This window comes from Podarcis muralis, chromosome 13 (assembly GCF_964188315.1).
Source record: "Podarcis muralis chromosome 13, rPodMur119.hap1.1, whole genome shotgun sequence".
Lineage (NCBI taxonomy): Eukaryota > Metazoa > Chordata > Lepidosauria > Squamata > Lacertidae > Podarcis > Podarcis muralis.
The window spans coordinates 23,031,158-23,057,301 of NC_135667.1; the positions used below are offsets into that span (position 1 = coordinate 23,031,158).

The 26,144-nt window shown below is 40.7% G+C and overlaps 2 protein-coding genes across 2 annotated transcripts; both read left to right on the plus strand.

Moving 5' to 3' along the window:
• Positions 1–6,681: 6,681 nt before the first annotated feature.
• On the plus strand, positions 6,682–9,544 carry LOC144325321 (vomeronasal type-2 receptor 26-like). The gene is made up of 2 exons (XM_077918191.1): positions 6,682–6,790; positions 8,643–9,544. Exons 1-2 carry the CDS (start codon positions 6,772–6,774, stop codon positions 9,542–9,544), a joined length of 921 nt encoding a protein of 306 aa, XP_077774317.1. The 5' UTR covers positions 6,682–6,771.
• A 7,926-nt stretch (positions 9,545–17,470) lies between these two features.
• LOC114583123 (vomeronasal type-2 receptor 26-like) lies at positions 17,471–26,144 on the plus strand. Its single transcript, XM_077918192.1, has 6 exons — positions 17,471–17,632; positions 20,129–20,356; positions 20,468–20,992; positions 22,057–22,284; positions 22,803–22,929; positions 25,243–26,144. Exons 1-6 carry the CDS (start codon positions 17,471–17,473, stop codon positions 26,142–26,144), a joined length of 2,172 nt encoding a protein of 723 aa, XP_077774318.1.

Sequence of the window (26,144 nt, forward strand, 5' to 3'; positions counted from 1 at the left end):
AGAAAGCACACGATATGGAGATGGATACTGATGGGAAATGATATATATTTAAATGCACAGCAAAATTGTTACCTAACAGATCAATCAGTAAATCAGTGTAGGAAGAGTATAATCTGAGCTGCCTGGTGCTGACAATTCCAAGTTTCCAGATTTGATCCCTGTATGGGACAGCTGCATATTCCTGCATTGTCTCATATAATGCTGTGGATGGTTTTGCACATTGAAAAATGGGTATCTCAATTTGTGGGGAAAGTTTTGGCAACAGGATCATGCTGGTATTCGCATTGCTTCTCATATTCTTGTGCCATTCTGTTTGTGAGAAACATGTTGTGAATTGCAGCATATTTGATGATCCCCTCCCTATTCCTCATGAATTTTACCAGCCAGGGGACCTTGTCATCGGTGGGATTGTTTCTCAAATATTCTTTCTTTATGATAGCCTCTCTTTCCTGGAACAGCCTACACAGACCATAACTGATGAACCAATGTAAGGCATTACTTCTTCCCTCTCTCACTTTGTAATATGCTCAGTTCATAATTACTGAGAATGCGTTATCAAGAAATACTTTGATTTATTTACTTTTGGTGTGAGAAGTAGGAGTGAGTGCAATATGTTCAGAGAGGAATTTGTTCATATTGAACATTTAGATATACAATTTGTGATAACACATATGACGCTTATATTTGTGCATTTCAATATTATATACAGTTGTGCATTTCAATATTATATTGCATAATTCTAAGCTACACTACACCTCAGTCTTACAAAGTTACAGTTAATTCATGATGAAGTGTTAATATGGTGTCTTATTGTAGCTGCAGCACTTATTTTTGCGGAAAAAACAACAGACTGTAACTCTGATTACAGTTCAGTGCCTAAAAACTACCAGCACATCCTGGCCTTTGCATTTGCTGTCAAAGAGATCAATGAGAATCCCAACATCTTGCCAAATATCTCTCTGGGACTCCACATCCTCAATAGCTACTACACTGCAAGGATGACCTATAAAGCTACCTTAAGCCTTCTGTCAACACGACATAGGTTTGTCCCCAACTTCAAGTGTGACAGCCAGAACAATCTGATAGCTCTCATTGGAGGGTGCATCTCTGAAATCTCTGCCAATATGGCCATCGTTTCAGCAGTCCATAAGATCCCACAGGTAAGCTTTCTTCATAAGTGTATGGAACACTCACAACTCTTGTATGCTATCTTGATTCCACAACCCTTTCAATAAATTACCTGTGAACATTTTCCTGTGGACTTCTCCTTATACACATGCTTGGTTGCAATGTTCCCTAATGTAAACTCTTTTGCAAAACATATTCTCTTCCTTAATGCATTTTTATATGCTATTTTCACTATTATATACATTCTAATGCACACTATGCCTTTCCATATGCATTTTAGCACATATTACTCAGTTGGAAATTTTGATTGCTAAAATAAAAGAATGGCAAATTTCAAAGAATCACTAGCTTTTTATTCTCAGGTTGTTTTGAACAAGGGAATAATGTAGGTCCCTGCTTAATCACCCCAGTATGGCTCCCCTTCATCACACTCACAGCCCAACAATATGACAAAAGTAATGCTGACACAAAACTCCACACATACACTAAGTAGTTTCTTCCTAACCTACCATTGTATGCAACAATAAATCTTTAATAAAAATAAATGGGGGGGTGAGACATAAATTTTATTTCTCTTCTGTCCCTACTTATTCCCAGAGCTACAGAGAAACTACTCTAAATTTCATAAGACTTTGTCAATCCTATAGCCACGTTTTGTGACATTTTGTTATGTAACATGACAAATGTCATCCTGAAGACCACAGACTTGGTGGAAGCCTAATGTCTCTCCCAATGTAGATAGCTTCAGTCTGGATCACTATTGTGGTTTGCTATTGCAACTTAAGCAAGTGGAAGTGATAATTGATGTGAGAACTCTAGCAGCATGGCAGCACTGTTTCACTGCCTTTCAGAGCACCATCCTAATGAAAGAGTGCTCTGCCAATTCATTTAGCATGATAGAAGGTGGCCAGGCATGCAGATGTAAATGAAATATTTAGAAGAAGAGGCATGTTGCCTGAGACAAGTGCATCCTGGCCTTTGCATTTGCTGTCAAAGAGATCAATGAGAATCCCAACATCTTGCCAAATATCTCTCTGGGACTCCACATCCTCAATAGCTACTACACTGCAAGAATGACCTATAAAGCTACCTTAAGCCTTCTGTCAACACGACATAGGTTTGTCCCTAACTTCAAGTGTGACAACCAGAAGAATCTGATAGCTCTCATTGGAGGATGCATCTCTGAAATCTCTGCCAATATGGCCATTGTTTCAGCAATCCTCAAGACTCCACAGGTAAGCTTTGTATATGAGTGTATGGAGCTCTCACAACTATTGTACACTATCTTGATTTCAGCAACCCTTTCAATAAATTTGCCGTGAGCATTTTCCTGTGGACTTCTCCTAATACACACCCTTGTATGCAATGTTCCTTAATGTAAACTATCTTGCAAAATATATTCTCTTCTATTATGCAGTTACATGTTATTTTCACTGTTGTTTTAATGCACACTATACATTTTCACATCCATTTTAGCTTATATCACTCAGCTGGAGATTTTCATTGCTAAAAGAAAAGAATGGCAAATTTCAAAGAATCACTATCTTTTTGTTCTCAGGTTGTTTTCAACACGAGCATTATCTAGGTCCCTGCTTAAATGAGAACTGAATGTTATTACTCTTGTATCCCTAATTATTCCCAGTATTACAGAGAAGCTACTCTAAATCTCATTAGACTTTGTCAATCCCAAGTCAGGTTTTGTGACATTTTGTTATGTAACATGAGAATCAGCCTCCTGAAGAACCCGAATATCTCTCCCAGTGTTGCCAGCTTCAGTCTAGTCACTGTTGCGTAGTTTGCTATTACAACTTAAGCAAGCAGGAGTGATAATTGATGTGAGAGCTCTAGCAGTATGGAAGCAGTGTTCCATGGCCTTTCAGGGCACCATCCAAACCAAAGAGTTCACGTGAGGTTCATTTGGCATAGTAGAAGGCAGACATGCATGCAGCACTAAATGAAATATTTAGAAGAAGAGACATGTTGCCTGAGACAAGTGATTCAGGGTAGGTCATGGTGAAACCAATTACTGGGGAGATCCTCAGAGTAGGTCTTCAAGGAGACATACAGGACCTCCTACAAGTTTATGGTTTAAAATTCTTTTCTATTCTTGTACTTTTCCTTTCAGCTCACATATGGATCATTTTTGCCACTACAAGGTGCCCAAAGTTTATTCCCATTTCTATACCAGATGGTCCCCAATGAAGCCTACCAGCACATGGGTGTTGTGCGGTTACTTCAGCATTTCGGATGGACTTGGATTGGGCTTTGGGCTGTAGATGATGATCGAGGAGACAGATTTTTACAAACAATGATGCCATTGTTTTCCATTAATGGTATCTGCTATGCCTTCATCACAAGAATACCCAAATGGAATTATATGGATGAGATGATAAAGTTTGCTTTGCAGCGTTTTGAAATCTATGCAAATATCTTTGATGGAAACTCCAATAAGGGAAATCCCAGTGTATTCTTTATTTATGGAGAGCCTCCATCATTTCAGAGTTTGAGAATGCTGCTGTTTTATGCACCTTTCTTCTCACTGCCACCTCTGAGTAAAGTGTGGATTGTTACGTCCCACTGGGATTTTGCATCATACTCTATTCAGAAAAATTGGGATATGCAAGCCTTTCATGGTTCTTTATCCTTCACGGTTCCCTCAAATTGGTTATTAGATTTCCATAAGTTCGTTCACAAGTTAAGGCCGTCGTGGGCAAAAGGTGATGGTTTTATCCAGTCCTTCTGGGAGCAGGCCTTCAGCTGCTCATTCAAAATATCTAAAGGACAGCAAGAGGAAGAAAACAACAAAGCTTGCACTGGGGACGAGAAGCTGGAGGGCCTTCCTGGAATTCTGTTCGAAATGGACATGACTGGCCACAGCTACAATGTTTACAATGCCGTCTACATTGTGGCACATGCTTTGCATGCCATAAAGAAAAGGAGCTCCAAGAGTAGAAGGATTATGAAAGGCGAGAAATTGGCATTTCCAAATGTGCAATCGTGGCAGGTAATTGCTATTCAACTTTTGGTCCACAGGTAAAAGGATTTGTAAATTTGCATAATTTATTTCTAGAAACATTTTGTTTGGCTGCCTGCTTGTTTTGTTTTGAATAAGCACTGCCACATATAATTGTCCTAATATAGAGTTATTTAATGAGAATGACTTACTGTTGAAAAATCAGCAATGCACACTGAATGAATTTCAAGTCCTGGTGACATCTCTGCACATATTCTCTTTAAAAGGTGCATTCCTTTCTAAGGCACATCACGTTCAATAACAGTGTGGGAGATTCTGTGCACTTTGATGACAACGGAGAATTAGTTGCTTCTTTTGATGTAACAAACTGGTTGATTTTTCCCAATGGCTCACTGGTTAGAGCAAAAGTTGGAAGACTGGAATCTCAGGCTCCTTTAGGAAAAGAGTTAATAATTAATGATGACCAAATTCTATGGCATCCAAGTTTTAACCAGGTAAGATAGATTAGCTAACTATAAGTATTTGTTGTTGTTGTTTAGTCATTTAGTCTTGTCCAACTCTTCATGACCCTATGGACCAGAGTGTGCCGGGCACTCCTGTCTTTCACTGCCTCCCGCAGTTTGGTTGAACTCATGTTAGTAGCTTCAAAAACACTGTCCAGCCATCACATCCTATGGCTTCCCCTTCTTCTTGTGCCCTCAATCTTTCACAACATCAGGGTTTTTTCCAGGGAGTCTTCTCTTCTCAAGAGGTGGCCAAAGTATTGGAGCCTCAGCTTTAGGATCTGTACTTCTAGTGAGCACTCAGGGCTTATTTCCTGCAGAATGGATAGGTTTGATCTTCTTGCATTCCATGGGACTCTCAGCACCACAATTCAAAAGCAACACTTGAGTATGATAAATGAGAAAAATATCAATCCAAAACTGTATATAATGCACATATTTGTGAAATAAATGTAGAATACCATATTAGGACAATTTTTTGGAAGAAGAAGGAGAAGAGGATTAGAAGAATGTAAAGGATCTGTCAGCCAAGGAATCCAGCAATCCTCTCCTTCCCCTATTTAATTCCAAGCTGGAAGAGGATTCTGGTGTTCATAAACCTTGACTCATATTTGATGCAGGCACTTAGAAAGGTCTCAAGGTTGCCTTCCAAACAGCTTGCCTACATTTTGATTACAATTGGCATTAGTAATGTCAAATTCAACCACCCACAATATGGACATCAGCAATTCTCTACTTATTCTTAGGTTTTTAATTCCCTGATGCATTTATGATTCCGTGATGAAGAATGTGGGAATGAGCCTGCTGGCTCTGCTTACATTCTGGGTGCTTGATACAATGTATGTGGAGAGATGATTTCCAGAGCCCATGGGTAAAAAATTTACAGCTGAAAATAACGGCAATGGGAATCTCCCCATCCAAATTACTAGAGCAGGACATAGTCCCAGCTAAAAGAACAGTAACCTGTAAGCTAGAAGAGATGGACTTGCAGCAGAAAATGATCTTGGGCAATGGTACCTGCTCTCCTCTAAATCTTGGTTTATTACCCCTCTTAAGGCTCCCAAACTATTTGAATTCCCTAACTTCCTCAGCTCATAGATATGCCTTTGTAAAGGCAAGATTCAACACCTTCCCATCGAACGTGCTGAGAAATAGATTATCCAATGGACAGATATCGCTCTTATGTGATTGTAATAGTGGGGCACCGGAATCGTTGCATCACATAATCTTTGACTGTGCTTTTCACTTACCGGCCAGGAGCAAGTTTCTTGCTCATATCTTAAGGGAATTGCCGATGATACGATTGAAGCCAAACTGAGATATCTACTAATTGATCATGACCCCCTAAAATCACTCATGGTTGCCAGATTCCTGATCAGCGTCCTATCCCTAAAGAAGAGAAACGGTCTCCTGTGTGATTCGGATAACCCCTTTAAAACATGACCTATGTTTTAGGTAATATCACCATTGTTTTAAACCATGATCTATGTTTTAGACGATATCACCATTGATATCCCTGATTAATTTATGAGCAGAGGGCGATGTATAGGTTACAAATTTATTGTAATGTATGATGGTGGTTTCTGTTTTTGTATGATGGTGGTTTTTGTTTTTGTTTTTGTTTTGCTTCGATTATTGTTTGTCTTTTGTAAGTTTTGGCGATTTTAAATTTGGAGGTTTAAGTATAATATGTTGGTATGGGAAACTGTCGTGTAATGGGCCAATGGCCGTAATAAAGATCAATCCAATCCTTACATTCTGGGTGCTCATTGCTAGCAGTAAGGAGCCTTCTCTTTCCATACAACATTATTATTCATGTGCAGTTGATGCAACATTGCTGACTTCAGCAGACATTCAGTAGAGAAGGGTCTCTAATTCAGACTTTAGATTCACAACAGATAGAAGCTGGTGAAAATGGGTAAGAAGAAAGTGACAGAGGCATCTGGGCCTTCTGGGTTTTCCTCACGCTCTCCCTCACATGAATCAAATCAGATGGAAGTGAACGACGGAAGAGTAATAATATCTTATTGCTAATCTCCATGTTATTATTATGTATAGGTGTTGCCTATTTCTGTGTGCAATGACAACTGCCAACCTGGCTACAGCAGGAAAAAGAAAGAGGGAGAAAAATTTTGCTGCTATGATTGTGCTCCATGTGCAGAAGGGATGATCTCTAAGCAGAAAGGTAGGAGATATAATATAAAAAACATCATATGGAAGGATGCATTGACCCTTAAGGCACATATAGCCATTACTTTGATGAAGCTAAGCAGTTCTTGGTCTGACCAGTATCTGGATGGGAAACAGACCGGGGAGCCAATATATACAAACTGGCATTCCACAGTGGAATAAAAATGGGATATAAATGTAATAAAATATTTCAAAATTCATATTAAATTTGTTGCAGGGGGACGGGGGGATGACATCCCCTCACAGTTTATTTTTGGTTTTACAGCTCCTTGAGTGAAAGGGCGCATATAAATATAAAAATAAAATAAATAAATAAATAAATGAATACAAGTCTAAGGTACCATAAAATAACCAGAGAAGTGTGATAATACAAATGCCCATCAACATTATAGGAGACAAAATGGACTCCATTTGCCAGGGAGTTCCATAACTGCTGAGACTATCTACTGGCTCACAGCTAATCATATCACTGAAAATGGAAGTCCAGCAAATCTTAACATATGGATTGATTAGGAGAACTCCATCAGTGGCCAAACTGTTAGAAGTAGAGAGGCTTATGATGTAGCAATTAGCACACAGCTGCCAAGAAACTCTTAGTTTTTTCATATTAACTTCTACCATGAAATACACAGTGCTTGTAGAAGTGCCTCCCATGCTATTTGTTTCCCGACTCAAATGGTTAGGCTATCCCAGCCCAGGTAAGGGTGCAGCTGAGTCACCAGCCAAAGCTTATGGAATGCACTCCAAGCCACTGAACCCATCTGAGCCTAAAGAAACAGCAAAGGAACCAGAAGTAAACCCAAGCTGTGAACCATTCCTTCAAAGGGAGTGCAGCCCCACCCAGAGCAGGCACCATCTCATGCATCCCATCCCCACTCCTGCTCCCAGCCCAGCCATGGAAACCATTTTGTATTGTTCTCTGATATTTTCTCAGCCAATGTGAACATGTGGCCCTAAAAGTTGAATTTTGCAAATTTTACAGTTAGGAGATTGAACTGTTTTGTGAATAGCCAGAAAATAGCCTGCATGTTTTGATTGACATCGTGATCCATCCAGATCAAATTAGCTTGCCACACTGCTTCTGCTGCTGGTGGAATCCCCCCCTCTTGCTGGCGAGAGTGCGGTATGCCTACATACAGTGTGACTGCTCATCTTCCCTACCCTGATGTGAAGACGATGAGCAGCAATTCCTTGTAGAATGTCCTGACTCATGCCAAGTTCCATGAGAGGGGACATTGCAGCAGTGGTGTGGAATGATGGTGTGGTCGGGGCAACTCTCTCCCATTTTGCCTTAGGTGGAAAAGGCCATGGGCCACCCCTGGGATCTTTTGTAATCTGAGTTTGGCACATTCCTGTTCCAATCCTATTTCTTTATCATTGTATCCTGACTGTCTTCTGTAATTAGAAGAGAACTCAAGGCAATGTAAATAGAGATTCCAAACAGTCTACTATCCAGTGAGAAAGTTGAATCGGTCATCAGTCACTTTAACAGGATGGCTATGAATTGTACCTTTGGACCATACCCTATAAGAATAACACTACCCAAAATAGCAACAGATTATTAATAGAATAAAAAGAAAAACAAACAAAAAAATTCATATGAAAATTACTTCTTTGGTCTTTAAAGTGATTCACGTAAATTATCCCTATAAATCACATAAGTGAGTATCATATACTCACATAAGTGAGTATCAAAATCAAGGATTTTGAAATTAAGGGACACCTTTCTCCAAAGTTCACCAAAAAACTGCAAACGAGTCAACAAAATTTATTCTTACTGATGGCCCTTTTAAATAGGTGTTGATCAACTTCTAGAAGTATTTAAAGGAGCTCTTGACTATTTTCAGATATGGATGCCTGTGTCAAATGTCCACAAGACCAGTATCCCAATATGGACCAAACTCAATGCATTCCTAAAGTTGTAAGCTACCTCTCTTACAAAGAAACATTAGGGATTACTTTAGCTATCTTAGCCATTTCCTTCTCCTTTATCACAACTTTCATACTTGGAATTTTCGTGAAGCATAAGGACACTCCCATAGTCAAAGCTAACAACAAGACCCTCACCTACATCCTTCTCATCTCTCTCCTTCTTTGCTTCCTCTGCTCCTTACTTTTCATTGGACAGCCTGGAAAGGTCATCTGCCTTCTCCGACAAACAGCCTTTGGCATCATATTCTCTGTTGCCCTTTCCAGCACTTTGGCAAAAACCATCACCGTGGTTCTGGCATTCATGGCAACCCAGCCTGGATCCAAAATCAGAAAATGGGTGGGGAAGAGAATGGCAAATTCCATTGTCCTCTCCGGCTCCTTTCTTCAAGCTGGCATTTGTTCTCTTTGGTTATGTACTTCCCCTCCATTCCCAGATATGGACATGCACTCAGTGACAGGAGAAATGCTACTGGAATGTAATGAGGGTTCAACTATCATGTTCTACTGTGTCATAGGCTACATGGGTTCCTTAGCCATTGTAAGCTTCATTTTGGCTTTCCTAGCCAGGAAGTTGCCAGACAGTTTCAATGAGGCCAAATTTATCACTTTCAGCATGTTGGTGTTTTGCAGTGTTTGGCTGACTTTTGTTCCAACCTACTTGAGCACCAAAGGAAAATACATGGTGGCTGTGGAGATTTTCTCCATCTTAGCATCCAATGCTGGCTTACTGGGTTGCATCTTTTTCCCTAAATGCTACATCATTGTACTGAGGCCTGAACTGAATAACCGGGAGCAACTAATAAGGAAAACCAAATGAAACATGTATGAGAAAATGGTAGCTTAGAGAATTAAGGCATTTATGCCAAAGAAAAGTAAGACATTCATGTACGTCACTACGGCAGGAAGAATCCTAATACCACAAAATTGGAAGACTGGAAAAATGCCATCTAAAGAACAATGGCAATAAAAATTGATGAACTATGCAGAAATGGCAAAATTAATGGATGAACTGTGTGAAAAGTACAATAGTGACTTTGGAAAAAAATGAGAACCCTTTACAACATACTTGCAGAAATAAAACAAAAAAAATGGACTTGTTGACAGGATTTAAATAAATATTTACAACTTTATTTACAGAGAACATAAATATAATTAGTGATACCAGAACATTATGTATAAACAGCAGAATGTAACATTTGGTGTAACATACCAGAAATGGAAGTTGGGGAAAGTCAACAGGGAGGGGGGGGAAAGGATCTTAAATGAAGATATTGAATAATTGGTATCAGAAAAGAAAATCAATAAAAATCATTTGAAGAGAGAGAGAGAATTAAGGCATTTGAGCTTGATTAAGCAAATATTAAGGAAATCCTTGCAACTTCAACTAAGATAGATGCATCACACTTCAAGTTGGCTTCCAGAAATTCATTCAGATGAGGAACCTTCCCATGCAGAAGAACATGGTTTTATTCAGGCCTTCTGGGAACAAGCAGCCAGCTGTTTCCTAAACCTATTTAAGGAAGTATAGAAAACCTGTACTAGGGAGGAGAAGCTGGAGAGCCTTCCTGGAATTCTGCTTGAAATGAACATGCTTAGCCATAGCTACAATGTCTGCAATGCTGTATATGCAGTTGCATATGAAATTCAATTTATTGTATATAGCCCAATACCTTCACAATGAATAACAGAGGGCAAAGGCAAGCCATTACACTAAACCCATGCAATATGAATCTACAGTAGTACCTCGGGTTACATACGCTTCAGTTTACATATGATTCAGGTTACAGACTCCTCTAACCCAGAAATATTACCTCGGGTTAAGAACTTTGCTTCAGGATGAGAACAGAAATTGTGTAGCGGCGGCGCAGTGGCAGCAGGAGGCCCCATTTGCTAAAGTGGTGCTTCAGGTTAAGAACAGTTTCAGGTTAAGAACAGACCTCCAGAACGAGTTAAATTCTTAACCCGAGGTACCACTGTGTAAAGTTTAAAGATGTCTAGAACATAAAAGTTTATAGCATAAAAGTTTTAAATTACAATCCTTGGGGGATCAATGTGAGGAACAGTGAAGAATAGGGGATTAAAAATCTTATCTGGACAAATCAACAAATAGTTCATTTTATCCTCAACCTGATTACATCCATAAATGCATTTGCATGCCCTATGAACTATTCCAAGGTATTTCCCTTCTAAGTACATTGAGGGCATCTGTTGAAACCCAAGTTCAACAAAGACCCTACATAATTGTGGTAAAGTAAGCATAGGAGAGTAGGCATGATATATCAGAATGATGACACTATACTGTGTCTCTTCTGTAGAAGCTGCTTGAAACTTTGTGTAGATTTTTTTTTTGGGGGGGGGGGTGCTTTTCATGCTTAGACTAGAAGGAAAACAACCATGAAGCAAACACAAAGCTATAGCCTAACAGATATGTAACAGCCAGCTCCCAAGAGGTTCAACCTCCTCCCACCTTGTACCAGCATGTAATAGATTCCAAACCATCCCCAAAAAATCCATCGGATAGTATACATACGATGCAATAGAACACTGGTGTCAAACACAAGGTCCGCGGGCCGAATCCGGCCCACCAGACCTCGACATGTGGCCCGTGTAGCCGCCGGCGGCCGCCAGTCTAGGGATTTGTTGTCTCAGCAGTTTCCCGTGAAGCCAGCGCTTTTATCTCGCAATATTTGGAAAGTGCGCGGGTTTCCCCCCCTCCCCCGCCCACTCTGCCGGAAGCGCCGCGAGGCATTCGAAACCCGGCGTGAGTCGGAAGCGGCGGCGCGATGCCCGTGGAGGAGAACGGCCTCGTCCGGGAGCGCCGCAGGTGGGGAGCCGCCAAGAGAGGCCGGGCTGCCTCCTCAGGGTCCGGGGGGGAGGGTGTATATTGTGGGCTAAGGGGTCGCCTGAGCATGTGCAGAGCGCTCTCTGCCTTGCCTGCCCTCCCCCCCAGCAGAAAGCCCGCGAAGAAAAGCCCAGCAGCAGCAGCGCCCTTCTTTTTATCGCTTATTGTGCAGGCGAGGCTGCCTCCCCCGATATAGATATAGATATGAGAGAGGGGGAAGTCAGAGAGGTGGAAAAAATATGGGGCTGGTGTCGGTGGGATTATAACCTCCCTCATGAGGATAAGTCAGAATTTAGCAAAGTAGGGTGCAGCTTTCCTCCCCCCCCCTCCAAAAAACAAACAAACAGAAAAGTTTGTATTACTTATCCTGAAGCCAAAGTACAATTTTAGCATGCTGCTATTATTTTCCACCTCATTTCGCTTTGTAGCTGGTGACTACTTGTTGTTTGTATTCTTGATGAATGCTATATTATAAAAAGACAACAACAGGGGGACAACGGAAGAATTTGGGAAATAGATGGTGGCAAAGGGGTTGGAGGTCTTTTAAGACAGAGCTTTCAGGAGCTAGAACCAACAAGTACCGTGTTTTGTGTGTGTGTGTGTGTGTGTGTGTGTGTGTGTGTGTGTGTGTAACACATAACAAGAAGCAACAAGTACTGTGTTTTATATATGGGTTATTTTGTGCTAGTTCTTAAGGCAGGCATATCCAAAGTCTGCTTTGAGGCCCAATTCAGCCCTCCTGTGGCAGTTCATTCTTTTATTGCTGTCAAATCCTTTAAAAAGTTCAATAAACCTTGGGGGGCCATCCCCCCAAAAGCTCTTTAATCCTAAAAAAAAGCTCAACTTTGGTCGGCCCTCATGCATGTTCACTTCCATCAAATCTGGCCCTCTTTGAAAAATGTTTGGCACCCCTGCAATAGAGGCAGAGAAAACAAAATTATTCACTTTTACCACTGAGTCAGAAATCACATTGAATTCTGATGAATTTTTTGGGATTTTTTCTCCACATATGCTCCAAATGTCTCCCAGCTTGTTTCATTGCTCTCTTCTCCAGGATATAGCACAGAATCAACTGTGTCAACTGCCCAGGTCATCATTCCATTCCATACATTGTTCAGCATTTTGACAGAAAAGTTGGTTGTATCAGCTGAAAGGGGGGAAACTAAAGCTCTCTAGAAATTATTCAGATATAATAGCCTCTGAAAGTGAACCATTTTAACAGGACCACAACATGCTGAGTGGGAAGTCTTCTATTTGCCTAAAATTTAGGAGAAGGTGATCTTAACAGGAGATGGGTAATGATACAATGTTCAGTTCAACCACTCCCTTCCCAGATAGAAAACCACATTCAGTTTTATTATAAATCATTAATAAAGAATAATAGAGAAAAATAATTCTGGAAAGTGATTTGTTGAACAAGATGTAACTTCCATTTTGATGAAATTAAATCTCAAATGCCCCAGGGTGAGACTCTGAACCAGGGCATTCACATTATACTGAATATTAATTTTATGTGAGTGAACATAACTTTAATTCTGGGAAGAGGCATCCTGGAACCATCAGGCTAAGTGCCACTGACTAATTGATATTTCTCACAGAAGAAAAAATAGTTGCAAAATTTGGGGGGGGGGGGAATGACATCCTTGGAGCTTTGTATTAAATGATGCCACTTCAAAGGCCAAAAATACACTTAAGAAATTATAATTACTGTCATAATTACTGTTCTCTGTCTTCTGTCACCATGGACACCCATGGTGTCCACCAGATGATTCCACCATGATATTTAACAAAAAGAAGTATACTGTGAGTATCCCTGTTCCTCATACATTCTCCTGCTGGCCCAGTTTATTTTCTACTTCCTAGATTCTTACTGTGGAAAACTGAAGCTCATTGACCAATATAAAATAACACACATTCCCTGTAATTTGCATAACATTATCTGTGGGGAAATACGCTAAGAATTCACAAGTTTACACTTTGGTGCCTTTGCTCACCAGAACAAAATTACTAACACCTGACCTGCAGAGAAAAGTAGGAAGTTGTTTATAGATAAAAAACAAAAAATCTTCACTCATCCTTAGAGGATAAATGGAAGAGATAAAGAAGACACAATGTTAAAGGGAAATTACTGGCAAGAGACAAAATGAAATAAAGTAGCAGGATACTGGCACACAGATTCCCTAAACTGCCATGCTGTAAATCTGTGCAGCAACAATATCATCCACCATTCACTGAAGGCTGTAGGAAAGCTGAAAACAGCCAGACTGAATACTGCAATTGGAATCATGGGAACACAGTTTTTGAAGGGACGTTTTACCAACAGGATCTTGCTGGTGGTGATGTTGCTGCTTATATTACTGTGTCATACAGTATGCAAGATACATTCTATTAATTGCAGTATACATGATGATCCCCTACCTATTCCCCATGAATTTTACCAGCCAGGAGACATTGTCATTGGTGAGATTGTTTCTCAGGTCTTCTTTCTCTATAACATCCTCTCTTTCATGGAGCAGCCTACCCAGATAATGATTGACGAACCCATGTAAGGAATCAATATTTATCACACAATTTGAATTATTGTATATAAGAATTATAATTATTCAGAACATAACTTTAATGAATGCTGTGCTTCATTGAGCTTTTGAGATAAGAAAAGTGGCACTTGGCTTTTTAATATGTGTGTACATTGCCTTCTACGTTATCTTGTTGGGCATAATAAACTACTAGCATGTTTCCTCCAGATAACTTATAGAAATGAATGGATCACATGCATTTTTGTTTTGCTACTGGTGCAATCTATTTATTGAGCATTTTTTCTGATTTGCTTGATGAGTGGTTATCTGACAATGAGCATTTATCTTCTTTTTAGCCATTTGTTTATCCCATATTTTAAAGTTATTTCCAAACTGCTAAAAGTCCTATTCTTTTTAAGAATAGTTTTGTTGCACTCCTTGCAAGAGTTCAAGAATGCACTTCCTTCCCACAAAGAGTGACAACACACGTTGTTGTTCTTTCCACATTTTGTTGTCTCTCATCCTTGGCCTCGATCTCTGCCCCTCGCTTGCCCTTTCAGACGACAGGAATTTTTAACGTTGTGTTTCATATTATTATATTTTAGAGAAATAAACATCTTTCTTATCCCTATTGTTTTAACACATATAATTTGGAGAGCTGACTCCCTCACATTATACAGGGGACACAGCTAGACTGGTAATGAAAAAGCGATTTATATGCATTGTATGTACAATATAACATTGTGCCACGAGATGGTGACATGGAGTCCCATTTCCCTCCACTTGTTTTCCATGTTTTACTTTCCAATGCTTTAAACTGAAATGCTTCTTTGATGTGTCTAGATCCAGCCAGGGACAAACATAGGCTTATTGATTCGATATACAGGAGACAATAGAGCCAGAAAGCAAATCTGACCCTCTCACAGGACTATGTGTAGATGGGTATATATTTACAAACAAAAACTTGTCCCTATTTGTTGTTCATAATGAGGCATCTGATCAAGACCTGTATTTTAAAATGAGCTTAAAGATATATTTGCAAATGTTTGTATGTTTCATGCCAGGCATAAAGCAGCTGGTTAAGTACTTTGGCAGTTGTTTATCTTCCTGCTCAAGCCCCCCCCCCCCCTGATTTATAGCAGTACCTCAAAGTTGTAAAAGGGAATTACAGGCTGGGAGCAAAGATCATACTGACCATACATATTACAGAATACAATCAAGCTGCAAAAACACAATTAAGAGTTGGTAAATAGTGAAATTTATTGTTTAACAGAAAATAATACCATGTGCCTCCCATCAGACGCGAGCCATATTTTCCTAAGGTTAAAGGGCAAGAGCTAATAGGAAAAGCAGCTGGCTGGGAAAGGGAGTTGTAAATTGAAGAGGTTGTTTTTGAAGCTGTTTTCTACTGAGTTCCTTTTTTACTTTGCAAAGGCCTTTTCTTCTAAAAATCTATCTATGTTATATATGGAATTTATTGGCTTAATGTAATTATGCAAAGGATTTAGACAGTAAGAAATGTTAGATTCTTATGTTAGATTCTTATTTCATTGATGGTGTGTGAGAATGTGAACCCAAGATCTCTGTTACCATGAGCCATCTGTTTTAGCCATCTGTTTTGGAGTGAAGGGGCAATAGGGCAAAAGGTGAAATGTTAATTAAGGTGCCTTGTCGAGGCAAATGTAAGATATATGGCTACTTGTCTGCCATTTATGGATAGAAGGAAATATAGCTCTTTGTCTCCCATAAAAGGTAATAGGAAGTGGGTGTATCTTTTATGATTGGTTCTAGCAAACAGCCAATAGGAATTTCAACCAGGCTGATTGGACAGAGGCAGCCAAAGGAGGAGCAAGGGGGCTGGGCTGAGGAAATATAAGTGCTGGCCATCAGGGCTGGAGTGGGCAGAGCTTTGGTAACCATATACCAATGTGTCTCTCATTTATTTGTCTGACAAATAAATTATTATTTTAATTTCTCTATCGCTGCGTTGAATCTTTCATTCCAGCTAAGCGTTAACCACAAGCAGGGTGCTACAATACTGTTTAATTTAGAATAATAGAACTGTAGAGTTGGAAGGGACCATGAGGGCCATCTAGTCCAACCCCCTGCAATGCAGGCATCTTCTGCCCAATGTGAGCTTGAACCCAGGACCCTGGGATTAAGAGTCTCATGTTCTACTTGACTGAACTATACAGCAGATATTTAAAATTAAACATGTGCAGAATAAATACGATCGTTGCCTTTTTCTTTTTTCCTTAAAGAAAGGTAGTTAGTGATTCTCAGGTACAATGAAACAGCCTAACGGTTCGGGGGGGGGGCTTTCATTGTATTTCCCATCTGCAATATTTTATCTTGTATAATTATGGCAGATGCTCTTCAGCATTAATGTGTTTCAAACTTCAGAGAATATCCATGGTCCATTATAAGTTATTTGAGCTACTCCATCTATTTGTTTATTTTGTATTTCATAGAACCTGTTGAAACCGAGATTCTCAATGATAAAAATGAGTTAGTGAAATAAAAATGTGTGTCCTTGTGCTTGCTTAGTTAAACTGCTAATGGAAAACTATCACAGTACCTATATCTATATCATCTATATCCATATCTATATTCTTTTGGTTGGTTCTTAAACAATAGGAAGCACACCATAGCTTGCATAGAACACACTTCTGATTGGGTCTTGCTGTTTCTGTTATTGTTTTCATATCCAAAGGGGGTAACTCCAATAAAATGATCTCAGAACATTTGAAACATTTAGTTTTTCAACTCATGGTGGGTATATCTGAATCTAATGTTGTTTTCTTTTTATTTCCATGTATGGTTGTAAAATACACCTACAACTTGAAAATGTGCAGATAAGTAACAAGGAAGACTACTTATGTCCGTGTTCATTTTGCATGGTTAAGCAGCTGACCAAAGATTATCATACTACATCTGTTTTTGTTGTTTTTTATTTTCCTCTAGAAAGATGGGAAGCACATCATAGTTTACATATTGGCTGCCTAGATTCGGTTTTTTACAATGTTCTTCTTGGAAAAGAGTGGATTCCAAAACTGAAGGACAAACTTTATTAAGCATTTAAAAAGTCATAGAACTGTAGGCACATTTATCTCGTTAGCACATTGGAGGGTGTCTTATTTTTGTACTTCAGTATATAATATTGGGCAGTTATAACCTGCCGTTCAATCTTGGAAACCTGTAGATATATTTTATTCTGGCAGTTGTTTTATTAAACAGTTGCTACTGTTCTTACAGTTCAGTGCCAAAGAACTACCAGCACATCCTGGCCTTAGCATTTGCTGTCAAAGAGATCAATGAGAATCCCAACATCTTATCAAATATCTCTCTGGGGTGTCATATCCTCAATAGCTACTACACTGCAAGGATGACCTATAAGGCCACCCTGAGCCTGCTCTCCACAGAACATAGGTTTGTCCCGAACTTCAAATGTGACAAGCAAAACAATCTGATAGCTCTCATTGGGGGATGCATCTCTGAAATCTCTGCCAATATGGCCATTGTTTCAGCAACTCACAAGACTCCACAGGTATTATTATTATTATTATTATTATTATTATTATTATATTTAATTTATACCCCACCCTCCCCAGCCAAGGCCGGGCTCAGAGCGGCTTACAAGCAATAATAAAAACAAGATGAATGATTACAACTTAAAAACAAAAATAAAATACAACATTAAAATAATGGAACATTGAAATATTAAAATGTAGCCTCATCGCAGGAGGAGAAGGAAAAGAAAAAAGAAAGAGAGGGAGGGAGTAAATCAAATTGGCTCCAAGCCAAAGGCCAGGCGGAACAACTCTGTCTTACAGGACCTGCGGAAAGAAATCAGATCCTGCAGGGCCCCGGTCTCATGAGGCAGAGCATTCCACCAGGCCGGAGCCAGAGTTGAAAAGGCCCTGGCTCTGGTTGAAGCCAATCTAACTTCCTTAGGGCCCTGGACCACTAGGGTGTTGCTATTTATGGACCTTGAGGCTCTCCGTGGGGCATACCGGGAGAGGCGGTCCCGTAGGTACGAGGGTCCTAGGCCGTGAAGGGCTTTAAAGGTCAAAAGCAGCACCTTAAATCTGATCCTGTACTCCACCGGGAGCCAGTGCAGCTTGAAAAGCACTGGGTGAATATGCTCCCATGGCAGAGACCCCGTGAGGAGCCTCGCTGCAGCATTCTGTACCCGCTGGAGTTTCTGGGACAGCTTCAAGGGCAGCCCTGCGTAGAGTGAATTACAGTAGTCAAGCCTGGAGATGACCGTCGCATGGATCACTGTGGCCAGGTTGGGGCAGGAAAGGTAAGGGACCAACTGCTTGATGCGGCGAAGGTGGAAAAATGTCACCTTGGCTGTTGCTGTAACTTGCGCCTCCATGGAAAGGGAGGTGTCGAGGATTACACCCAAACTCTTAACGGAAGGCAATGGCACTAATTGGGACCCCACAAGAGAAGGGAGTTGGTCCCTCATCCCCATGCCATCCCGACCTAGCCATAGGACCTCTGTCTTCGAAGGATTTAGTTTCAATCAGCTCCCACGAAACCATCCAACCACAGCTTCCAAGCATCTGGTCAGTGTGTTCGGGGCCGAATCAGTGTGGCCATCCATCAGCAGACAGAGCTGAGTGTCATCAGCATATTGGTTACAGCCCAGCCCAAAGCTCCGGATAATCTGGGCAAGGGGGCGCATAAAGATGTTAAAAAGCATCGGGGAGAGAATTGCGCCCTGCGGCACTCCACACACCAAGGAGTGGCGCGACAACATTTCCCTCCCTAGTGCCACCCTCTGTCCCCGACCAGAGATAAAAGAGCACAACCAGTTACGGGCTATGCCCTGTATCCCCACGTCTGCGAGGCGGTGGTCCAGAAGATCATGATCAACCATGTCAAAGGCTGCTGACAAATCTAAAAGGATCAGCAGTCCTGACCCGCCTCGATCCAGTTGTCATACAGGTAAGCTGTATGCATGAGGGTGTGGAGGTTTCACAACTGTGGTACACCATCTTGGTTTCAGCAAGCTCTCTGACAGTGTTCACCATGATAGTATAATTACTGAATGAGAGAAATGTGGGCTAGACGGTTATATAATCAGGTGGATGTGGAGCTTGTAGGAAAACTGAACTCAACAGCTTCTCATCAAAGTTTGGGGGTATTTTAAGTGGGATGCTTCAGGGCTTTGTTTTGAAGCTATTGCTCCTCAAAATGTTTATCGATGGCTGAAACAAAGAGGTGGAGAAAATCCACCTTCATTGAGTCTCAAAGCCTTAAAGATGGTCAAGAACCATACAGGAGCCTCCTAGTTGCATTTGTTTGCAAGGTCCCCAAACACACAACTCAGACATTTCTTGTACGGGTTCTGAAACAGGGAGTGGAAGTGGAACTATGTTCCAACTGGAACTATGAAGCAATTTGGAAGGCCTTTCTCCAACAGAGTGGAGCGTGTTTATGGCAGCACCCTTCCTAATCTGCTGCCATGAGACAAGTGGCTCAGTTTGGCTCATGATCCAAGCTTCTCAAGTCCTTATGCATTTGCTTTTGTTGTTTTCCTTTTTTTTTCCTTTTTGGGTTTTATAAACAATAATAATGTTATACAAATAAGTATACCAAGTTTTCTCATGTCATTTGTATATCACAAAAATAGCATAATAAATGTGGAAAGGTATCTACAACATATGGTTCATTATTAGCGGTCAATGTATAAGTTCTTGGTTCATGAATTGATTTAAACAATTAGGAAGAAAAAGGGGAAAGAGTGGGGTGGGGTCGGGTGGTTATGCTTCTATTCTTCTACTTAGTAGTGGGGGGGTTGTGTCAGCTTTACTTGTCTGGGTTCTCTTACTATTCACTTGTATTTCCTTGGTGGTGAGAGAGGTTGGGGGTAGCTTAGGGTGTAAGTGGTTGTCTTTTGTTTGTCCTTATGCATTATCTGAATTTTCACAGGATGTTGAATGTGATGGACTACAGGACCGCTTTCTATTATGTAACTATGATGTCTAACTCTTATAATCCATCTGAACAATACTCATGCATTTTATTTCAGCTGACCTATGGGTCATTTCTACCACTAAAAGGTGTCAAAAAGCTATTCCCATTTCTGTATCAGATGGTCCCAAATGAAGCCCACCAGCACACAGGGATTGTGCGATTACTTCAGCATTTTGGATGGACATGGGTTGGGCTTTGGGCTGTGGATGATGACAAAGGGGACAGGTTTTTACAGACAATGGTGCCAATGCTTTCTCAGAACGGCATCTGTTATGCCTACATAGTAAGAATACCAAAATGGAATTATGTGGATGAGATGATAGACTTTGCTTTACAGCATTTAGGAACCTATGCAATGGTCTTTGAAGAAAACCCAACTGTGTTCTTTATTTAGGGAGAACCTCCATGCTTTCAGGTTTTGAGAATGTTGCTATTAGTAGCACCCATACTAGGATTTCCACCTCTGGGGAAAGTATGGATAGTTACATCCCACTGGGACTTTGCATCACTGTCTATACAGAAGAATTGGGAGATACAAACATTTCATGGTTCCATTTCCCTCACAGTTCACTCAAACCAGCCATTTGGATTCCAAAGGTTCATTCAGATGCTGAGCCCTTTTTGGGCCAAAGGAGATGGTTTTATCCAGGAGTTCTGGAAACAGGTATTCAACTGTTTATTTAAAATGTCGGATGAATCAGAGGAGGGAAATGAAAATGAAACCTGCACTGGCAAAGAGAAGCTGGAGAGCCTTCCTGGAATTCTGTTTGAAATGGACATGATTGGCCACAGCTACAACGTCTACAATGCTGTCTATGCTGTGGCACATGCTTTGCAGGCCATATACAAATCCAACTCCAAATACAGAGGATTGGAAGAAAGGGGCAAACTGACATTTCCAAACGTGCAATCATGGCAGGTAATAACAAATCAATACTTTTAAACTATATGAAAAACCATAAAGCAGACTTGTGTTTGAGACAGAGACTTAAAAATAACTATAAATGCACAATTCAACTCCATTAAAATGGAGTTTGTGGAATTCTTTTTCTTTGGAAAAACACTGTCAGTCACATCATAAAATACAGACTAGGTGGGCAATCTCCACTAGGATAATCAGCTTAGCATGTGACATATTGCCAGCAAGGTCAACTGATTTCAATCAGGCTAAGCCAGTGTTAAGTCCTCAGCTGCAGCTCAGCTAAAGATACACCATCACAACTTGTTCATGGGGGCTCAGCTGACTTAGAAGCCTATTTAAGTCCAAAGGTGGGGCATGCTGAGGACAGGACGGGGTAGAAGGAGAAAGTGGGGACATAGGCAGGATCCTAAGATGACTCAGCTCTGTCACATGACTTGGGAATTCAGCATAAAACGCAGTTTGAAAGGCTTGCTTTCCCTCTACCATGCTTAGGTAGCAGCAGCACTGCTACTAAAGGTAAAGGTAAAGGTACCCCTGCCCGTACAGGCCAGTCTTGCCAGACTTTAGGGTTGTGCGCCAATCTCACTCAAGAGGCCGGGGGCCAGCGCTGTCCGCAGACACTTCCGGGTCACGTGGCCAGTGTGACATCGCTGCTCTGGCAAGCCAGAGCCGCACACGGAAACGCCGTTTACCTTCCCGCTTGTAAGCGGTCCCTATTTATCTACTTGCACCCGGGGGTGCTTTCGAACTGCTAGGTTGGCAGGCGCTGGGACCGAACAACGGGAGCGCACCCCACCGCGGGGATTCGAACCGCCGACCTTTCGATCGGCAAGCCCTAGGCTCTGAGGCTTTTATCCACAGCGCCACCCGCGTCCCCTAACTTTACACCAGCTTAATTTACACTAGCTTGCTTTGTGTCCATTTCTTGTGGATATAATTGCTCTCGGATTGGGCGCCTACATAGATCAGCTTGCAGTGATGACAACTATAAGGTTTTTGGGAAGCTCGCTGAAATAATTTTAGGACTATGTTGTCTCTATTCATTTCCTCTTTCAATCTAGGTCCATCATTTTCTAAGGCGCATCATATTCAATAATAGTGCTGGAGACAAAGTGTGCTTTGATGAAAATGGAGAATTGGTTACAGGTTTTGATGTCACAAACTGGGTGATGTTTCCCAATGGTTCTGTGGTAAGAGTAAAAATGGGAAAATTGGACCCTCTGGCTCCTCCAGGCAAAGAGTTAACCATTCATGATGACCAGATTGTGTGGCATCCAAGCTTTAATCAGGTGAGACATACCAGAAAGTGAAGTTTGGGTCACTTTGTCATTGCTCTTTGCTTTTTGGCAGCTAGATTATGCAGGCTAACAATATTTCGTATATACATTTTACTATATATTTCTTGTAGTATAAACATTTTGTATGCATATTTGTATGCTATTTCCACTAATCTACACATTTATGTACATTTTCTGTACTCTATATTATTGTGCACTTTAACAGTTATGCATTTTGGTGCACATTATTTGGTTGGAGAACTTCACAAAATGTGGAGAAGGGCAAGTTTTGGTTGTGTTTCAGTTTACACATTGTAGGGTTCTAAACCACACACTGAGCCAACAGGGTGGACATGAGTAAATATTCAGAAAGGAAGGCTTCTCATGAGACATTCAGCCTGATGTGGACAGTAATTAATGGCAAAAGCATGGAAGGGGAAGTTGGGCCAACTGGTTCTACCAACGTAAGTCTCATCAAAGAGCTGAATGAATGAAGAGCACTAATCCCAGTTTTATACTATTATGTTCAGGTGCTGCCCCTTTCCATGTGCAATGACAACTGCTATCCTGGCTATAGTAGGAAAAAGAAGGAGGGAGAGAAATTTTGCTGTTATGACTGTGCTCCATGCCCAGAAGGAATGATATCTGGCCAGAAGGGTAAGAGACAATTATGTAATGTGATATCATTCATCTTTTGTAAATTTACCATATTTCATAGAATAGAATCATAGAATCATAGAGTTGGAATAGACCACAAGGGCCATCGAGTCCAACCCCCTGCCAAGCAGGAAACGCCATCAGAGCACTCCTGACATATGGTTGTCAAGCCTCTGCTTAAAGACCTCCAAAGACGGAGACTCCACCACACTCCTTGGCAGCAAATTCCACTGTCGAACAGCTCTTACTGTCAGGAAGTTCTTCCTAATGTTCAGGTGGAATCTTCTTTCTTGTAGTTTGGATCCATTGCTCCGTGTCCGCTTCTCTGGAACAGCAGAAAACAGCCTTTCTCCCTCCTCTATGTGACATCCTTTTATATATTTGAACATGGCTATCATATCACCCCTTAACCTCCTCTTCTCCAGGCTAAACATGCCCAGCTCCCTTAGCCGTTCCTCATAAGGCATCGTTTCCAGGCCTTTGACCATTTTGGTTGCCCTCCTCTGGACACATTCCAGTTTGTCAGTGTCCTTCTTGAACTGTGGTGCCCAGAACTGGACACAGTACTCCAGGTGAGGTCTGACCAGAGCAGAATACAGTGGCACTATTACTTCCCTTGATCTAGATGCTATACTCCTATTGATGCAACCCAGAATTGCATTGGCTTTTTTAGCTGCCGCGTCACACTGTTGGCTCATGTCAAGTTTGTGGTCAACCAAGACTCCTAGATCCTTTTCACATGTACTGCTCTCAAGCCAGGTGTCCCCCATCTTGTATTTGTGCCTCTCATTTTTTTTTGCCCAAGTGCAATACTTTACATTTCTCCCTGTTAAAGTTCATCTTGTTTGTTTTGGCCCAGTTCTCTAATCTGTCAAGGTCGTTTTGAAGTGTGATCCTGTCCTCTGGGGTGTTAGCCACCCCTCCCAGTTTGGTGTCATCTGCAAATTTGATCAGGATGCCCTTCAGTCCATCATCCAAGTCGTTGATAAAGATGTTGAATAAGACCGGGCCCAAGACAGAACCCTGTGGCACCCCACTAGTCACTCTTCTCCAGGATGAAGAGGAACCATTGATGAGCACCCTTTGGGTTCGGTCAGTCAGCCAGTTACAAATCCACTGAGTGGTAAATTTGATACAAATCCACTGAGTGGTAAATTTGATTTGAGACGTACGACCCAAGCACAAGAGCACTCCTCATTCCAGTCATTTCCAGCAGCTGGTATTCAGAAGCACACTGTCTCCAACTGTAGTAATCATTGATACTCCTAATCTTCATCAATTTCTCCAATTCACTTTTAAAGCCATGCAAGTTGGGATTGGAAAGATCGTCTAGAAAAAGATTCCCAAACCAGTCAAGAGGGGGTGTGGTGACCCCCTGGATCTGTGATACTATTTGGAGTACCTCAGGAGTGTGATTGTTAAAAGGTTGGGTAACTGACAGAAAATACCACCTTGTTTAAGAACCAAAGTATTTAGCTGTGAAGGAAGTTGTGTATGGAGCTTGTTTAAGAACCAAATTATTAAGCTGTAACATGCAACTACTTTAACTTAAGGAACTGGAGTAAAATAATTCCAAATAAGCTGAGCATTTTCCATCTAGTCTAGAAACCTGTAACATATACCTGAATCATAACAAATGAAGCGTAATTTCACCACTTCCACCGATTGTGGCAAACCCTGACTCCATATGATTCCTATAAATATATTTTTAACCACCACAGGTTATCTTTTGGATTTTGTATGAGGAAAATCTTCGATTCTTGGAGTTGAACAAATAAGAAAGATTTATTTAACATAACAAAGCTGATAAAACAAAAGGTTTATCAGGAGGCAATGTTCTATTAGGAAAAAGTTACCTTAGGAATAATTATACTAATTCTAATTGATGTTACAGGCTTCTAAACAAGCAGAGCTACTTTTAAACTTCAGTTGCTTTTTTTCAGCTATTATGCTTCAGATAGATGTTACACTTTTCCAGAATAGACGGGGAAAGGGTTTCACAATAAACTGCAGATACCAAAGTGTTATCATACAAATATTTGGTGTGACTGTATTTGAAATACTGTGTAGAGTTCTGGCTGCTTCACCTCAAAAAACCACTACTGTGCTTTACTCTATTGATTGTACTTTACTAGTTGATCTCTTGATTATTTGGAGTACATCAACAAGAATTTCTGACTCACTTTTTAAAAAGAGGAAGAAAAAGCCATCAACAGCAAGCTTTACACTAAATGGATTATTGGAATTTGTAATTTCTATAATTATGTATGTCAACCTATAGAAATATTTGAACCATTCATTTTCATTTTTCAGATATGGACGCCTGTGTGAAATGTCCAGAAGACCAATACCCAAACAAGGACAAAACTCGATGCATTCACAAGGATCTAACCTATCTGTCATACAAATTAGATTTAGGGATCATCTTAGCCATCTTGACTATTGCTTTCTCATCGATCACAGCTTTAGTTCTTGGAATTTTTATGAAGCACAAAGAGACCCCAATAGTTAAAGCCAACAATCGGAACCTCACCTACATCCTGCTCATCTCCCTCCTCCTTTGCTTCCTCAGCTCCTTACTCTTTATTGGGAAGCCTGGAAATGTGATCTGCCTTCTCAGACAAACAGTGTTTGCTTTCATATTCTCTGTGGCTCTTTCCAGCATTTTGGCAAAAACCATCACCGTGGTTATGGCATTTATGGCAACCAAGCCAGGTTCAAAAATGAGAAAATGGATAGGGAAAAGATTGACAAATTCTATCATCCTTTCCTGCTCCTTTCTTCAAGTTGCCATATGTACTCTTTGGTTAAGTACTTCCCCTCCTTTCCCAGACAAAGACATGCACTCAGCAAAGACAGAAATCATACTAGAATGTAATGAAGGTTCAGCTACCATGTTTTATTGTGTCTTGGGCTATATGGGTTTCCTGGCCCTTATTAGCTTTATTATGGCTTTCCTGGCCAGAAAGTTACCTGACAGTTTCAATGAGGCCAAATTTATCACTTTCAGCATGTTGGTGTTTTGCAGTGTTTGGCTGACTTTTGTTCCAACGTACTTGAGCACCAAAGGGAAATACATGGTAGCTGTGGAAATATTCTCCATCTTATCATCCAGTGCTGGGATATTGGGCTGCATCTTTTTCCCTAAATGCTACATTATTGCACTGAGGCCTGAACTGAATAACAGGGAGCAATTAATAAGGAAAATAAAATGA

Bases quoted from the DNA above. Each gene is read 5' to 3' on its own strand.
- LOC114583123 (XM_077918192.1), top strand. From the start codon at position 17,471: ATGACCTATAAGGCCACCCTGAGCCTGCTCTCCACAGAACATAGGTTT. The intron at 17,633-20,128 runs GTATTATTATTA...ATTTTATTTCAG, and splicing joins CAACTCACAAGACTCCACAG to CTGACCTATGGGTCATTTCT. The intron at 20,993-22,056 runs GTAATAACAAAT...CTTTCAATCTAG, and splicing joins CAAACGTGCAATCATGGCAG to GTCCATCATTTTCTAAGGCG.